This window comes from Brachyistius frenatus, unplaced genomic scaffold (genome assembly GCF_029030835.1).
Source record: "Brachyistius frenatus isolate BFR_SWC_R1_liver_20210118 unplaced genomic scaffold, ASM2903083v1 Contig_20, whole genome shotgun sequence".
Taxonomy (NCBI): Eukaryota; Metazoa; Chordata; class Actinopteri; family Embiotocidae; genus Brachyistius; species Brachyistius frenatus.
The window spans coordinates 2,120,435-2,137,500 of record NW_027210619.1 but is presented as its reverse complement, the minus strand read 5'-3'; the positions used below and the strand labels follow the sequence as shown (position 1 = coordinate 2,137,500).

Below are 17,066 nucleotides of genomic sequence, written 5' to 3'. Positions count from 1 at the left end.
AATGTCCCTTTGTCTGTGTGTAACACACACTTGTGATGACGGATTATGTAATCGTATGTAAACCCATGTAGATAACGCTGGTATGTTGGTGACTGTGTTATCTTTGTTATTGTTGAAAACCTCTTTGGTTGCTCTGTATCCAGGTTTTTTTCACTCATAGAAACACATATATAAATATACTGTATATGAAATTTTAAACGAGAGAAAGAAATGTTTGGTTTTTTGTATTAAATTGTTATATTGTCAAGACTGAAGGCGTTGGATTGTAATTTGAACCGCACACACTTGTGGTCAGGTTTGGAAGGTTGTAGCAGCAACTCTGTAATTTAATCTTTAATCACAAAGTCATATAGACTTCCAGTGTTGCTCATTGAGGTGTTTTAACAGTGCACTCTGTTGATCACACTCATGCAAAAGTCATGGCTGTGTTAGTTACATCCCCACATGTATTCACTTCCTTGCAACAGTTTTATGTTCTTATCCAGTGAAGAAACAAAAGCCAACTTTGCTTTGATTGGCATGTATCTGTTTTCTTTCCTCTTTCTGTGCGTCGCTGAACACTCAGAGATCTGCGGGTATCTCTTGGGATCAGTTTCCACCTCCGTCCTTCCCTCCTCTCTTTCACAGCCTGGGGGTGAAAACAGATGGAATTAATGCCACAACTGGTCTAAGACAGGTTTACTGTGTCAACTATGCCCTCTTTGGGTTGCACCTGGGCAACGGTGTGTCCTGCAACTCCTTGTTTTCTGGAATCATTTCAACACATGCCGACTCCTCTTGTGGCTTTTTTTTTAATCCAGATCCACCGTTATTTGCATAGAGTCCTTTTACTCCTTACTTGTGTGTGTTTCTGTTAGTGGCATCAGAATACAAGCAATCTGCATTTTTTTTTTGGTCAGGATCAGTTTCCAACCCCTCTCAAGTGGATTGCCACCAAGGCATCATATCCTCTTTCTCCTCCTTAAGCCTTACTTTTCCTTTTCTGCATCTTGACCTTTCTTTACTCTTATTTTTTCCATCACATTCAGGACAGAAAAGAATCCAAACTTTGTGCATGTCTGCAAGGGTATCTATAGAGTGAACTGATTGGTTCAGTATAGACACAGCACCTGAACACTTTATACAGCTTTAAAAACCAGCCACATCTCTCTGCCATGTTGTTATGTGTATATACCTTGTTCCAACCAGACATCCTGTGACTCCTGTTAAAGTTTCATCTCCTGTAAAAGTCTGGACTCCTGAAGAGATGCCTGCGTGTCCTAATCTCAGGAACGGCCTGATCGTTACCAAACTCCTTATTAACTATTTATGGGGGACACAGGTGCCAAATGGGGCGACACGTGTCCACCTATCCACCTTATCTTTGGGAGAAGGACGGTAGGTGTCAACGCTGAGAGGAAAAAGACAAACAAAACAGAAGAAGAGCTGGATGACGCACGGTGGATTCTCTGAGAGTCCCTTAAACAGCTGTTAAAATGATTACAATTTGAGGGACTTTTAATGGAAGTATACAGATGAGACGAGGGCTGTGAAGCAGGAAGATATCTTTGGACTTTGTGGTTCTGCCAACATGGACCCTACGAGCCTCCCTGTGGCCAGACTGGATGTGGATGTGGATCTCGGCTTTGCTCTCTTCTTCTTCTTCCTCCTCTGCTTCTTCCTGTTGGTGACCATCGTCCGCTGTGCTCAGATGGTGCTGGACCCTTACAGAGCCGTCACTGTCACTACATACCAGGAGGAGCAATCGGAGGATTGATGGAGACCAGAGACATGTTCAAACCTAAGATGGGATGACAGAAAATGAAAACTCACACACAAGCCAGGACATATTTTGAGGAGTCAGTCTGTTTGAGCAACTTCAGACTTTATTAGTTTCAACCTTTATGACATATTTGATGAAAATTGTTTACCAGCAGCATCTGCACCTTCCAATGATGTAAGTATTCAATGTCGAGTTCCAGAGACAATCACATACATATCTAGTGCTTTGTTAAAGATATGACTGAGATTACTGCTTTGTTTTTACAAACAGCCCCGTTGGCTTCCATTTCTACCAGGAATGACATTTCAAGTTGCTTATGTTTATTCTTTTTAAATCTAACAACTAAACCAGCAATGTTTCCATGCCTGCAGGACCTATTACTGTGATCAATATCAATACCTGCATATCTATATTATGATGTTTTCAATTTCAGAACCCTCCAAAAACTGGCATATCAAATTTTTGATTACTCTTATCAGGTAGTTGGCACAAACACCAGAGCAAACAAAAGCAGTTTTAAAATAAAAACCCTCCTGTCAGCAAATAAAGCAGAGCTGATCGTTCGTATTGAACCACAGAAAACACAAAGGCTGAGGTTACTCTTTGAGATTAAATGTGATCTGTTCGTTCGAACAACAAAGTATTCTGTTAAATCTACTTGATTCAAACAAAAGCAAAAGCCCTCCCCGCCACACTAACAGAGCCCAGATGTCTCAAAGTTCTCCGTGCAACAAAGATGTTTGCTTTTTTCCCCCTCAAATTCTGTCACACTAGTTTGGAGCTTTTGCACGAAGGTTCGTGCAAGTTGCTTGTTATTGATCAAATTAAACAACCCCGTGGCTTGTAACAGATGTAGGTAATTTACTGATGCGTCTTTCTGTAGAGTCAAAATCAGTAGAGTTAAGGATGTATCAAACAAGGTTATCCCTTTTTTGCAGTGGTTCTCAAGTAGATCGTTTTAATAGTAGTAATAGGAGTAATTACTAATTAACAGTATTTATCATGACGGGAAAATGTAAAAAAAAAAAAGTGTCAAAATAACTTTAAACAAGAGTCATACAACTGCCTCAAACATTTTTTTTCTTAGTCAGATGGGAATTTTCGGTTCACACAAGTCTTCTCAATTTATTTGAAAAATTACACACAATTAAATCCAACTACTTTAACAGCTTTTAAAATACTGCAATGTTTCACTTTAAAAAAAACAAAAAAAAACTTTGTTTAGTCTGTTTTATGGTTTCATAGCTTGCATTAAACACTTCCAAGGTCATAAATGGATACCTAATGCAACCATGGATAAATGAATCATCCAAAGGGCCTTTAGTTGACGAAGTAATCGCTCTCTAAGTCACTTCCGGGGCGTTTGTAGCTTCGAGCATGTGGAAGATGTAGTGTAAAGAAGTAAATCCATCAATGCAGACAGACATTTTAAAATTCCTGAAATTTGGAGCCTCATCAGGAAATATATAAATGTCACATTTTGTTCATGAATGTCCCCACAGTTGATCCCAGTTAATTCCCATCGCAGAACCTGATTGATTATAAAACAATAATACGATTTATGACTTAGATATCGTTAATTAAAGTATCGTCCGTTATCTGGCTCCTGCATGTGATTTTAGCGGCACATTTTTTTTTTTATTTTTTATAAAACCTGAATAACCTGAGTGGGCGGAGCTCTCTCACTGCACAGAACCCAACAGATCGACCTAACACCGCCTCTTCGGGATGCCCCGGGACACAAAACACGCACTCCCTGCTGGAGCTAACTGGTAGCATAGCTCGCCAGCCTTATATTTGCGCGCAGGCAGGATGGAGAGCGGTGAAGGGTGAGTGCTGCTTCTTCACAAAGTTTGAGGTCTTACCGCCTGATGTGTCTTTTAACAGCGCACGTCAACGACACGGCGCTCTTTTGTTTTCCTGCAATCAGTCACTTAGCAGATGAGATATTGTTCACGCTCGTGCTAAGCTAACAAGCTATTTAGATTCTAGTTTGGTGTCTTTTTTTTTTTTTTTTTTTGCTCCTCGTACTTTGCAACGAAAGTTATAATGGTTTAAGTTTGCAGCTTTAACTAAATTAGCAGACATTTACATTGGAAGTTCTTCAGGTAACGTGACAGTGTTTGGACTTGTAGGTTGTGTCTCGTGCTAACCAGGTAGCTGCTTCACTTGTTCCCCCCCCCCCCCCCCCCCCCCCCAAAAAAAAAAAAAAAAAAAAAAAAAAAAAAAAAAAAAAAAAAAAAAAAAAAAAAAAAAAAAAAAAAAAAAGGTTGGTCTAATAGATTAAATATCCAGTCAATAATAGGTGGGGATCACGTTACTATAAAGGATATCAATACGCATTACTACGGTTTTTTTTTCCACACATGTTTACACAACAACGGGTCAGCATTGTTGTCAAGCAGGGATACAAGTTTGGTTGAAACATTTTAATCATGATCATGATATTAAAAAAAGAAGAAGTATATTTTCCTTTCCCAGTACACAGTTTTTAATTAGATCCACCTATCTACATGTAGTCCTGCTATGAATCCTACCTCCCCGCCCTAAACTTTATGTTTCTGGTGCTGTTGAACTATGCTGCGTTATACTGACAGGTGTTTCTGTTATTTTGTCCACAACATTTTTTTTCCCGTGAGGAGGCGAAACTAACAGAATCAACTCTGCAGAATGACTTGTTCATGGTTTGAAATCCAGAAACAAAATCTGTTTGTATGTCACCGTTTTCTTTTATATCAGGTCATCTTCTTATCGCAGGGCCAGCACCTTGCATGGTATCTGTTCCCGTTGGCGTGTGAGGGCAAATGGGTGAACCTTTGGAAAAAGGCACACAGAAAATGTGCACTATGTACAGAGAATGAAATTTCAAATAATTTAAAACCGTATATATACACATAAAAAGAACAAGAAGGCAAAAAGTGAGGTTGAAATGGTTAGTGCTAATGTTTCTGTACTTCTTGTATGTTTTCTTCTGTCCCCTTGTCAGAATGGAGGTGGAGGGCTGGGACCCCAGTCTGGAGGAAGAGCTGGGCATTTCTCTGGACGAGCTAAAAAAGTGGATTGAAGATGCCGTGGAGAAGAGCGAGCTTGTGCAGAAGAAAAAGGCTCAGCTGACAGAGCTCAAGGAATGGGTGGAGCAGAAAGAGGAGGAGGAGGCGAAGACAGAGATGCTTCTCAATGATGCCAACCAGTGAGTGGAAATCAACTTATTTCTCTTATTTATAAAGTGTGTGTTTATATACGACTACAACCTAACTATGCCTGTGAGGCCTCTGCATGTCAGTGTTTATTATCCTTTATATGTATTATTCGTTGTTACCGTGGTATACTGTGTAGCCGGGCTGCAAATATCAATTATTTTCCTTATTGATTAATCTGAACATTGTGTTCTCAATTAAACAATTAGCTTGAATTTAAAATATCAGAAAATGGTAAAAAAAATGTTGAGTAGTGTTTCCCTAGATTTAGCTGCAGCCTAAAATGTCTTGTTTTGTCCCGACCAACCATCCACAACCAAAAGATATTCAGTTTATCATCACGGAGGGCAGAAAGAACCAGAACATATTCACGTTTAAGAAGCTGCGATCGGAGAATTGGAGCATTTTTTTTTCATTGAAACGTGACTCAAAACGATTAATCAATTATCAAAATTGTTGGTGATTAATTTTCCGTCAAACAATTAATTGTTTACTTGACAAGTCATTACAGTTCTACTCTGAAGTTCATTGTTCATTTTTGTAATTGTGATCTTACTTTAGTTGAGGCAGCATGAGGCTTCATCTGAAGGGAGACTAGTGAAGTTACACCTGGAAACATTATCAAACACACATCGCAGTATTTATAAAGCAAACACGTGCGTACATGGAGACAAATATTTGTTTATTCGAATGCGCTACCATCCAACAGAGGTGGCTCTCGTGGCCTCGTAGCCGGTAAATAAATAAATATTTATAAATAATAATACTTCTCTGATTTTATGACTTCACCTAAATAATTTGACTGCATCATATTGTGCTTTATGTTTAAGTTATATTTTGACAGTCACATCTTCTACAAAAACAAAACGAAGTTTTGGTTGTGGGTGTGATGTGTGACAACAGGCTGTACACACGGATGCACCGACCCAACTGTTTCCTCTCCTGATACCAACTCTGATACCTGATCTTAGGGTGTTGGAGGTGTATTTAAAATCTGTAACCTTCAGTGTGTGGAACTGATGGGAGTCATTTTTATGCTGCGCCCTGAATTATTGTTGAAAAAAAACCCTCTGAATTTTATTCGTCAATGAAGAAACCTGGTATCTTCTCCACTCACTAAGGTCGGTGGCGGCGTCAGCACTGATCCACCGGGCGGGGTTGGTGCCTCATTAGTTTACATGCTCGCATCTCTCTTCCCCAATCTTCCTCAGGTCTATATTAGAGTGTGAGAAACTGGTGAAGGCAACTTACCGCAAGAACGGTCTCGTCTACCGGGAGAGCAGCTCAGAGGACGAAGGAGGCGGAGGAGGCGCGTTGTCTTCTGAAGTCATTGAGATAGATGACGACGACGACGATGACGTCATCGCTGTTGGCTGTTGTAAGTCGGGCTGTTTTGTCATGAGAAGAGTCACCATTCAGTGCTACGATGCCATGGACAAAGTCAGGTCATTAATTATGTGTTGTCCTCTGTTCTCTATCATTTTTTAGTGGTTCCTCCAAAGAAGCCTCTAACTCCTGGCAAAGATCCAGTGGTGAGAGCAACAAAATCATCATTATATTGATCTGGAATATTTTCACTTCATTCCTGGTCTGATTAATGTGCTGAGTTATTGTTAAGTTGCACTAAATCTCTGTCTACAATTTGTAATTTGTCCCAAAGAGATAAATAAAAGTAAAGGATTACGAGTAGATGATTAGCATATGAATAATGATAAACCAGATGCTCATAACCGAGTTTTCTTTCACAGTCACTCACAGTCTATCCTTTGTCTGTATTATGCCAGTTAAAGGAAGCCTCTGCTGCTCTACATAAAACCTCCCAGCAGGTGCAGAAGTTGGTCAAAATGATCAGCAAGCCTTCACTAGGGGCTCCGCTGCTCCGATCTCCAGCACAGCCTTCTGCTCAGTCAGGTGAGCAGCACGCGCCGCAGGTATCGCTAAATGCATCCTACTTGTGTGGCTGTATGACTGATACTCATGTGTGTTGCTTTTTAACCCTCCAGGTATTCAGAGTTTAGCGCCACCGGTGATTGTGTCCCAAATGCCGTCTCAGTCAATGACCCAGCCGAACCCCAATGTGACAGAGGACGAGCTGAGAATCGGGATGAGCATTCTGGGAAAGAAACGCACCAAGACGTGGTTCAAAGGCCAACTGGTTGCTATCAACCCAGTTGGTGTGTTTCCTTCTTCTTCTTCTCGGTTCTTTAGACTGACCTTAAAAATGATTTTTAGTATTGAATACTACATTATATGTAGAATTTTTTCCTCATGACACCCCCCCTTTGTCTCCGTTCAGGAAATGGTGTATTCAAGTATAAAGTGAAGTTTGATAAAGGTAAGAGTCTGCTGTCTGGAAATCATGTGGCTTTTGACTACAACCCCACCCTGGAGAGTTTGTATGTCGGAGCTCGTGTAGTCGCCAAGTACAAGGACGCAGACCTGGAGTGGCTCTATGCTGGAATCATAGCAGAGATGCCCAACAACAAGAACCGCATGAGGTGAGTGGACGGACATCTGAAGAGGTGGTGGAGGTGCCGATCTCCTGTGTTTGCTATAAATGTCCTCCTGGGTGTTTCAGGTTTCTGATCTTCTTTGATGATGGCTATGCTTCATACGTGACTCTACCTGAGCTCCACCCAGTTTGCCGACCATGTAAGAGCCAATTTCTTAGGCTTTCTTTGATATAAAAAAAAAAAAAGCAGCAACTTGTGGTAAACTGGTGAATTAAAGCATGCTTTTATTCTCATTCTCACAGTAAAGCGCACTTGGGAGGACATAGAGGACGCATCATGTCGAGACTTCATCGAGGAATACATCACTGCCTATCCCAGCAGACCAATGGTGCTCCTGAAGGTTGGCCAGATTATCAAGACGGAGTGGGAGGGAACCTGGTGGAAGAGCAAAGTGGAGGAAGTGGACGGCAGCTTGGTCAAGATTCTCTTTTTGGTATGTCGGCACCAGAATCAGTGTTAAGTTTGTTCACGAAAACTATGACGAAAAATAATCATCGGTCCCTGTTTTATTGTGATGAAAACCAAACGAAAACACTTGAAAACGGCTGTGATGACATGTTTTAAATGTTGTGTCAATGTCTAAATACTAAATGATAATGTTGAAGACCGGCAAATGGGCAAATTAACTTCAGCGTTTTAAATGTAAAGTCTTATTCATTGACTTGCACCATCTGTGAACTTGCACTACAATTGGGGATGAGGGTCACATTATGGAACAAAAACAAAACTGATTTATGAGCTAAACTCATCTGCAATTTACAGTGACAATTAGAGAAGAAGCAGAAACCAAACATGAGACAAACTATGAACAAGCAGGCAGCAACCAGACATTTATAAGAGATGTTTATCGCGTGATCTGGAAGTAACGGTAATCTAACGTTACTTTCAGTCCGACACCTTTAATGCTGCCATCAGAGAGTCTGAATAGATTTCAGTATAGAAACAATAGTTTTTTAAGTTGACCTGTATGAGGTGTTTTTACATCGTCAATGTATTACTGCAGTAGATGGAGGTTGAATCGTGGTTCGTCCCAAGTATCGGTACAGAAACTTGGTCGTGTTTTAACACGTTCGGATCCAAACGAACGCCAAAGTCACACAATAAATAACAGACAAACAAACTGCTCTGCAGTGAGCGTTACTTGCAATTCACAGTATTTTAATATAGAAATGAGTGAGCCATCTAAAAGGTATGCTGCTCGTCAGCGGGGAACAACAAGTGAGCTAATGCTAATGCTAGAGGAGCAGGTTTGGAAATGATGACCGGATTTTCCGAGGAGAGACGTGTGTGTGTGTGTGTGTGTGTGTGTGTGTGTGTGTGTGTGTGTGTGTGTGTGTGTGTGTGTGTGTGTGTGTGTGTGTGTGTGTGTGTGTGTGTGTGTGTGTGTAAACTTATTAACTGAGGCTTTTGCATTAACCCTGCGATAGACGATAATAACACTAACCATGGTAACCACACACACAAAGATGGCCCCTTGAAACGTTCAGAAGATTTGAAAATGGGTTGGCAATTAAATTGACCTAAAACCTGTGAAAATCTTGGTCAACCAAAACCAAATGACTAAAATGTAAATAAAACGTACACATCTTCAGATGTTTGAATTGATGTTTGAATGAATGTGCTGGATCAGAATGACCTCACAATGATAGAGTAAACTTGTTGTGTCCTGTTATCAGGATGATAAGAGGAGTGAGTGGATCTACAGAGGCTCCACCAGGCTGGAGCCGATGTTCAATCTAAAGATGACCACAGCCAACGCCCAGGAGAAGAAGCTGGCTGGCCAGCAGAGGACAAGACCTAACATGGGTAACACAACACACCCGTGCATACCTGTATCTACAGACACATGTCAACTATTAAAGTGTGTGTAAAAAGTATTCACCCTCACTTGCAATTATTTTATAAACACTGTGATGTGGTGTACTAAAAGAAGAAATTATGATTAAATGCAGTGCTTCTGTTCTTATCATGTTAAGCTCCCTCAGTCATATGCTGTCAGTAATTCAATGTTCATTTCTTACTGTCTTCCTCAATCTCCAGGGGTGTTGAGGAGTAAAGGTCCCGTAGTTCAGTACACCAGTGACGGACAAGTTGGCGTCTCTCCCGTCAAAGCACCGGCGGCCTCACCCAGCCAGCCATCGCTGACTCCACAACATCAACAGCGTCCACAGCTCCAACAATCCCCTCAGCCTGCACAGCCTGCACATCCTCCACATGCTCCACATGCTCCACATGCTGCACATGCTCCACATCCTCCACATCCTCTACATCCTCCACATGCTCCACATCCTCCACATCCTCCACATGCTCCACAGCCTCTACAGTCTCTACAGTCTCTACAGCCTCTACAATCTCTACAGCCTCTACAGCCTCTACAGTCTCTACAGTCTCCACATGCTGCACATGCTCCACATGCTCCACAGCTTCTACAGCCTCTACATCCTCCCCATGCTCTACAGCTTCTACAGCCTCTACAGCCTCCTCGTGTTGAGTGAGTGATGATGTGTGAACCCGTTACTGACACTACTAATACATTTTGTTTAAAGGTTGGGGGGGGGGGGCCTGAAGTTAAGGTAGATGAGGCCTTTTGACATGACAATCACAAGATCTAGTTCAACCAAGATTAAGATCTTGTATAAAATCTATAGAGATTATAAGCAGCGGTGAAACTCTTTTCTCTCATGCAAGACAAGTTGATACCAACCAACTTGTCCAGTTGTTACAGGGTGCTTTGACATATTTTAACACAGCGTCAAACATTTTTCAAAGCATTTTTTTGTTGTTGTTTACCAAGTTGAAAGAAAAAGGCATTAATCAGATTTAGTGATTTTTCATTTAATTCCTCCCAGAGTGTCTTTAGCTGTTGTAACGGGACGCATCTCCAATTTCCAAATTAAACAGAATATGTACAGTAGGTGGGATAATGTTACACGATTTGATTGCTCTTTTAAAAAATGTACACAACCTCGTAAATATAGTGCGATATGAAGCGGCAGAGATACCAACAGCTCCAGAGCTGTTGACCTCTACTAACTCCTTCTCACCCTCACTGTTAGATCAGGGGGAGGAGTGAGGAAAGTATTAGAACACAAGCATGCGGTTTGGGAAATGTAAACAGTTTTTGTCTATAGACACGCCTTCTGCTATAATCTGCGAGTTACAATCCACTAGTTAACAGTTAAATGAGGTTTTATATGATGGGTGGGGTTAGATAGAGTCATCATAAACACTTTATTTTTCTGTAAAAAATTCTGCATTGTTTTTTTTACATGAACAGTGTTATAACACTCAGTATCAATTGTAGATTTTGGTATTGATTGTATGCCTTTGTCTCTCCTTGCTGTTTTCTAGGAATAAACATCAGATGGCAAAGAAGAGTACTTCTCCGTTTATCCCTGGGGTGGGAGGCACACATGCCTCCAAAGTCATGCAGTCTCTTTCCTCCAGTTCCAGCAACCTGTTGAGGTGAGTTCACCTTTTTATATGACACTAATAATGTACTACTTGTAAAGCTGATGGAACGAGCCACATTTTTCTTTAACACAGTAGAAACTAATGAGCTCACTTTCTGTCTTTTTCCTGTTTGTTTATGAATCAATAGTGGAAGAATACTGAGTGCCCCAAATACTGCTCCCTCCACATTTACACAGTTGTATCAGAGACAGCTGCCATCTCTGGTTCCCGCTCCTCCTCTTCCTCCTCCTCCTCCTCCTCCACCTATGACCCACGCAGTAGCCCCCATCCCACATCAGCCCTCGTACCGTGCCCCGACAGACCGCATCTTCTACCTGGCACACACATGTCAGCTCGCCTGTCTGAATCGCATCCGACCGGTAAAGCCAGACATGCACAGAGGAAAGAACCCCCTTCTCACACCTCTGCTGTACGATTTCAGACGTATGACAGGACGACGCAAAGTCAACCGCAAGGTAAACGTGAACAGCAGCATGACTGGGCACCCAAAAATCTATACATTTCTTGCTTTTATTCAATTTTTCCTTATATAATCCTTCCCCTTTGTCATGTCCACCCCTCAGATGTCTTTCCATGTGATCTACAAAGCTCCGTGTGGACTCTGCCTGCGTAACATGTCTGATATCCAGAACTACCTCTTCCAGACGCGTTGTGACTTTATTTTCTTGGAGATGTTCTGTCTCGACCCCTACGTGCTTGTGGATCGGCCCTTCCAGCCACAGAGGCCATTCTATTACATTCCAGACATCACCGCCGGAAACGAGGACATCCCACTTTCCTGCGTCAATGAGATCGATTCCACCCCGCCTCCTAAAGTAGCCTACAGTAAGAATTACTCTGAGACGGTGACAAAGGAGAGATTAATGTGCCGAGATCTGACTGCACTGAATTTCTTTTGTCTTTTGAGACAATCGCTGTGTCAGGTCCGATTAGATCAGATCACATCATGGAGACTGTGACTTGTGTGACGTATGTAGGAGACCAGACGGAGACCAGACGGAGTTGTCAGGGATGGACTTCACTGTTCCTGCTGAGAGCTCCATGAATATCATCCCTTTTTCACATTTTTAGAGCTGAAGAGCTCTCCTTTCATATGGGTCAGCGTCTATCAACATGTTGTGAAACATGACAAAAAAAAGGGCAAAAAATTATGACACACTTTTGATTGCATCACTTTTACAATGCACTGCACAGGATAAATATGTCACGTTCTCCTCTCTTCAAGGTAAAGAGCGTATTCCTGAAGATGGAGTAGTCATCAACACAAGTGCAGACTTCCTGGTTGGGTGTGATTGCACCGACGGATGTCGAGACAAGTTAGTGACGTGACTCATCCTTGGAACGTATTTCATATTTCTCCCATTGCCTAATAGTCTGGCGATGATCTTTGGTTCTTAATAGCTTCATGTCTTAATTCCAGGTCCAAATGCTCCTGCCACCAGCTGACCCTTCAGGCTACAGGTTGCACTCCAGGGGCACAGATCAACCCAAATGCAGGATATTTGCACAAGCGATTAGAGGAGTGCCTGCCCACAGGGTCAGACATTGTACACACACACACTGCACCAAAGCACTTCCCACTTGTCATGTACTTTAGAAACACCAACTCTCATCCTTCCTAATCACCTAAGAAGATAATTACTGTTGAGTATAAAAGCTAATTTGCCTGTCTTTTCTTTCCTGCTCTCTCTCAGGATTTACGAGTGTAATAAGAGGTGCAAATGTTCTGCTCAGATGTGCACCAACCGGCTGGTGCAGCACGGCCTGCAGGTGCGTCTTCAACTCTTCAAGACCCAGAACAAAGGCTGGGGCATCCGATGTCTGGACGACGTGGCCAAGGGCTCCTTTGTCTGTATTTACGCTGGTGAGGAATAGATTTAGAATAATATTTCGGCAAAGGCACGAGTGATGGAAAACAAGCACATTCAGACATCTTCGTTTGTGTTTTCCTTTGAATTTAGAGAATGACATGACTGAAGGAAGACTTCATCCTTTACTTTTTTTTGCCTTCCACTTTACCAGGTAAAATCTTGACGGATGACTTTGCTGACAAAGAAGGTCTCGAGATGGGTGACGAGTATTTTGCTAACCTGGACCACATAGAGAGTGTGGAGAACTTCAAGGAGGGCTATGAAAGCGAGGCTCACTGTTCAGACAGCGAGGGCAGCGGCGTGGATGTATCCCGAATAAAAATCCAGCCATCTGCTTTAGTATCATCTAACACTGGGGGACGACCGTCCAAGAAGGGTGAGACCAAATCCAAAGGTCAGAGATCAAACTGGTCCCTACTTCTCTGTAATGATTGTTCTCACAACTAGGGCTGTCACGATCATGAAGTTTTAGTTGACAATTAATTGTCATAGTAATAATTGCAATTCATGATTTAATCGTCTTTTTCTGCTCATTTTATATTTGCTGCAAATCCAACAAATCGCCTCCACCAAGTTATCCGGCTGTCCTTTTTTATTTGGCTTAAAAATGAAATGTGCCAACAGCATTGCTGTAGTGTTTGGCTTTGCAACTAAATTTGAATGTCAATAGAGGCTCATCAAACTGCGGTTGGTCGAATATTAGAAGTTAAGAGCCTCACAGTTGGTGGCGCTAATTCTCCGCTCATGTGCCATTCAATCATAGCCTGAAAAAGGGGGCAAGAGGAGATGATGTCGTTAAGAGACAACCAGTCAAATCTGGAAGGTAGAAAATGATGTGGAAATAATGATGGAAATATGACGTGTCTGTTGGTTTCATCCAGCTGTTTTTATATAAAGATGAATGGAACCAATTCTAATGACGGCAAAATGATTGCAGTCAGCTTCTGCGATCAGGCAATTATGTAATAATTGTGACGGGCCCCGCCACACCAGTTAATATTCTCAGTCCCGATAAGATTTTTCAAATCTTTTTCCTTCTCGCAGCCCGAAGCCCAAGCTCATCAAGCGACAGCAATGAAGAAGACGATAAAGACTCCAAGAGCGAAGATGAAAGCGACAGTTCAGACGACACGTTTGTGAAGGAGAACTACTTCAGCTCCAGCTCGGTGTGGAGAAGTTACACCACACGTGGTCAGGTCAAGGGCAACAAAGAAGGTGAGCCGGCTGCACCTTTGTAAAGACTGTCAGCGTTCGCTGTTTTTTTTTTTTTTATTTTCACCAGAAAGACTGTTCACGTTAGACCTGGTTGTGTTCTGAACGCGAGACTGCACGTTAGTGACCAGATCGGTCATGAAGCTGCTTTAGGACTGTATGAAAGTCTTTTCTATCGTCTCCCTAAATCTCAGCAGCAGAGAACAGACGGATTAAAAACTAAAACAGTCTGGTTCCTCAAGTCCTAAAATTAGAGGTTAGGTTTTGCCGTTTCTATTTCACATGACCTCAAATAAAATGTCTGGGTATTTTGTGCTGATAAGAAAAATGAAAGATCATTTAAGATTCTTGGAGTTTGCCCGCAATTTGTCAGTGAGTTTGAAAATTACAGACCAAATATGAAAATAAGAGTTATTTGCAGGCTGAGTCGACAGCATTATTCTTTCCTGTTTTTTTTTTTTACACTTCCAAGTGTAATTTTGAGTGTGTGACTATTGAAGTAAACAACATGGTAACTTGAGAGTTAAGGACATACCTCGGCAATGCACTTTAATCTTTCTCAGACTCACTTGTCTGATTATGGGAAACATATTAATTTCCTTCCTTTAAAACAGCTGGAGTTGTTTTTTTAGTTAGTTCGTGTTAATGTTTGCAGCATTCATTTCGTACGTCTTAACGCTGTGTTGTAAGGTTTCTGTGTTGCCTCTTGACGCTTACCTTTCTCCTTCCTGCCTCAGGGAGTCAGGACAGTAAAGATGGATTGGGCGCCTCAGTCAGAGGAACTGATGATGATAAGCCACCGTCGATGCCGGAGGAGACGGGGAAGAGCAAAGTGGCTTCCTGGCTGACGAGCCAGGGGCTGAAAAAGGCGAGTGAAGAAAACACAAAGAAAGAATAATGTTTCAGAGAATGGACATTTTTATTTCACATCTAACGAATATAGAACAACCCTTTTAAAAATAATTAGTGTCTTACACAGAAATAAAGATGTAATCCTACTTTCCTCTTTGATGCAGTATGTGATCATTTTTAAGATAGTAAATCTAACAAGGTGGTACTTTAGGTGTTTTTGTTTCATAATTGTTTTGCACAATTATCGTAACTTTTCTTTTTTCATCACAGGAAACTGGAGACAACAAGAGGTTTGTTGAAATTTCCAAAATAAGCTTAAAAGGATATTTAGTTTTTCCTGAAATAAAACATTTTATTTAACTATAATCCTGTGACTTGATGATCAATAATATGACCTGAAGTTTGACTGTTCTTGGGATTCATTTTGTTTTTTTGCAGTCACGTGAAAAAACAGGATGTGATGACGCTCTCTGACAGCGATGATGTTCAGACCATCAGCTCAGGATCTGAAGACAACAAGGAGAGAGAGAAAGTCACCCCAGGTAAACAGAAGAGAAAGGAAAGCAGCTGATTTCACACCACATCTGTCATAACCCCGTGGTTCTGACCGTTTCCACTTGTCATCGTTTTGTTTTTTCTTCTTCCTGCTTCAGGTTCAGGTTTGCCTAAAAAGCAGGTAGCAGTGAAATCTACTCGTGGCATCGCCCTGAAAACCAGCCACGGCATGATGGTAAAAACAGGTGTGTCTGGAGGCGGGGGAGGGCCAGGGGGTCAGGGGGGGAAAAGTGGGCAGCAGGGACAGACTGGAGGAGGCGGAGACAACACTCCCAAAAACACCCGGCAGTTCTTCGACGGTGAAGAGTCCTGCTACATTATTGATGCCAAGTTGGAAGGAAACCTCGGGCGTTACCTCAATGTAAGAATCTGTTTCAGTACAACCATTTAATGTTGTTTAAATGTGCTCTTTTCTTTTACACCGTCACCTCTTGTCTTTTCGCCGTGTTACAGCACAGCTGCAGTCCTAACCTCTTCGTCCAGAATGTGTTCGTGGACACACACGACTTGCGGTTCCCCTGGGTGGCATTCTTCGCCAGCAAGTGAGTTTTTGCAAGTTTGTCACAGATTCTTTTGACATCATCTGATGAGTTTTTGCCGACCTCAGGAAAATAATTGTTCTGCATTTGTACGTGTGTGTTGTTTCAGATACCGATACAAAAATTATTCCCAGGGCAGATTTGAGTGAAACATTCATGAGTTAAAAGGTCAGAGATGTCAGATGAATGTCAGCGATAAATCTCGCAGGAATTTGTGCTTGATCAGCTAGTGGTAGTGTTACTGTATGTCACTGAGGAAATTTGAGCCACGCAGCGTTGTCATTGGAAAAAAAAATTATGTAAACAATTTCTTTTTTCAATGCGATGCTCTTATCTGTATGAACATGGCCTTCGGGTGGTGCTGCTGTGTGGTGTTTAGTCTTGGGTTTCATAGGACTGTTTTTTTCCTCGACTGTTTCACTGTAAAAATCATATCAATAGTCCCCATCAGGCACTTTAAGATTGCTCCAAATTCACTCACTAAAATGTCACAAAGAAGCATTATGGGAGGAGCAAAGGGTTAAATGATCAACTCTGCGATTAGTGGTGGACCCGCTCGACCTGCTGAGGAACACAAATATTTAGTTATTCCTTCTCAACACTCAAATATTGTATGAAGACCAAAACAGGATTTTCAATAAAACCACATTCGTCCCTTATGTTTTTCTATCTGTTTTTGTGAAGGATTGTTCTACTTTCATTACAGTCTGTAATTACAACATTATGTACTTATTAATGCATTACATTGCCTCCATATTCACATATTGTGCTTGCACTGATTTGCTTGCTTGCTTCCTCGTGCAGGCGGATCCGGGCCGGCACCGAGCTGACATGGGACTATAACTATGAGGTGGGAAGCGTGGAGGGTAAAGTGCTGCTCTGCTGCTGTGGATCCACCGAGTGCAGAGGAAGACTGCTGTGATCCGTATGGATCACCTCTGCTGTATCTATAGGAAACTTAAAGAGCCCCTTCATCACTGTAACTTTGTGTTGTTTCTTTTTTTTTTTTTTTTTTTTTTTTTTTAAGTTTTACTATAAATTTTGCTACAGCTCTTTTGTTGCTTTGATTTTATATGAGCATGGTTCTCGAT

The 17,066-nt window shown here is 41.7% G+C and overlaps 2 protein-coding genes across 2 annotated transcripts; both read left to right on the top strand.

Annotated features, from left to right (window-relative positions):
* The first annotated feature begins 1,570 nt into the window (after positions 1-1,570).
* On the top strand, positions 1,571-1,756 carry LOC138619233 (cortexin domain-containing 1 protein). The gene has a single exon (XM_069695520.1). It carries the CDS (start codon positions 1,571-1,573, stop codon positions 1,754-1,756), a length of 186 nt encoding a protein of 61 aa, XP_069551621.1.
* A 1,751-nt stretch (positions 1,757-3,507) lies between these two features.
* setdb1b (SET domain bifurcated histone lysine methyltransferase 1b) lies at positions 3,508-16,997 on the top strand. Its single transcript, XM_069695864.1, has 25 exons — positions 3,508-3,591; positions 4,749-4,952; positions 6,171-6,337; positions 6,448-6,491; positions 6,744-6,870; positions 6,963-7,133; positions 7,256-7,457; positions 7,538-7,611; positions 7,715-7,905; positions 9,149-9,278; positions 9,513-9,963; positions 10,824-10,937; positions 11,074-11,401; positions 11,510-11,771; positions 12,172-12,262; positions 12,367-12,483; positions 12,641-12,810; positions 12,969-13,193; positions 13,862-14,032; positions 14,767-14,897; positions 15,152-15,171; positions 15,320-15,423; positions 15,535-15,797; positions 15,890-15,978; positions 16,780-16,997. The coding sequence occupies exons 1-25, from the start codon at positions 3,575-3,577 to the stop codon at positions 16,895-16,897; spliced, it is 3,981 nt and encodes a 1,326-aa protein (XP_069551965.1). The 5' UTR covers positions 3,508-3,574; the 3' UTR covers positions 16,898-16,997.
* Positions 16,998-17,066: the final 69 nt, after the last annotated feature.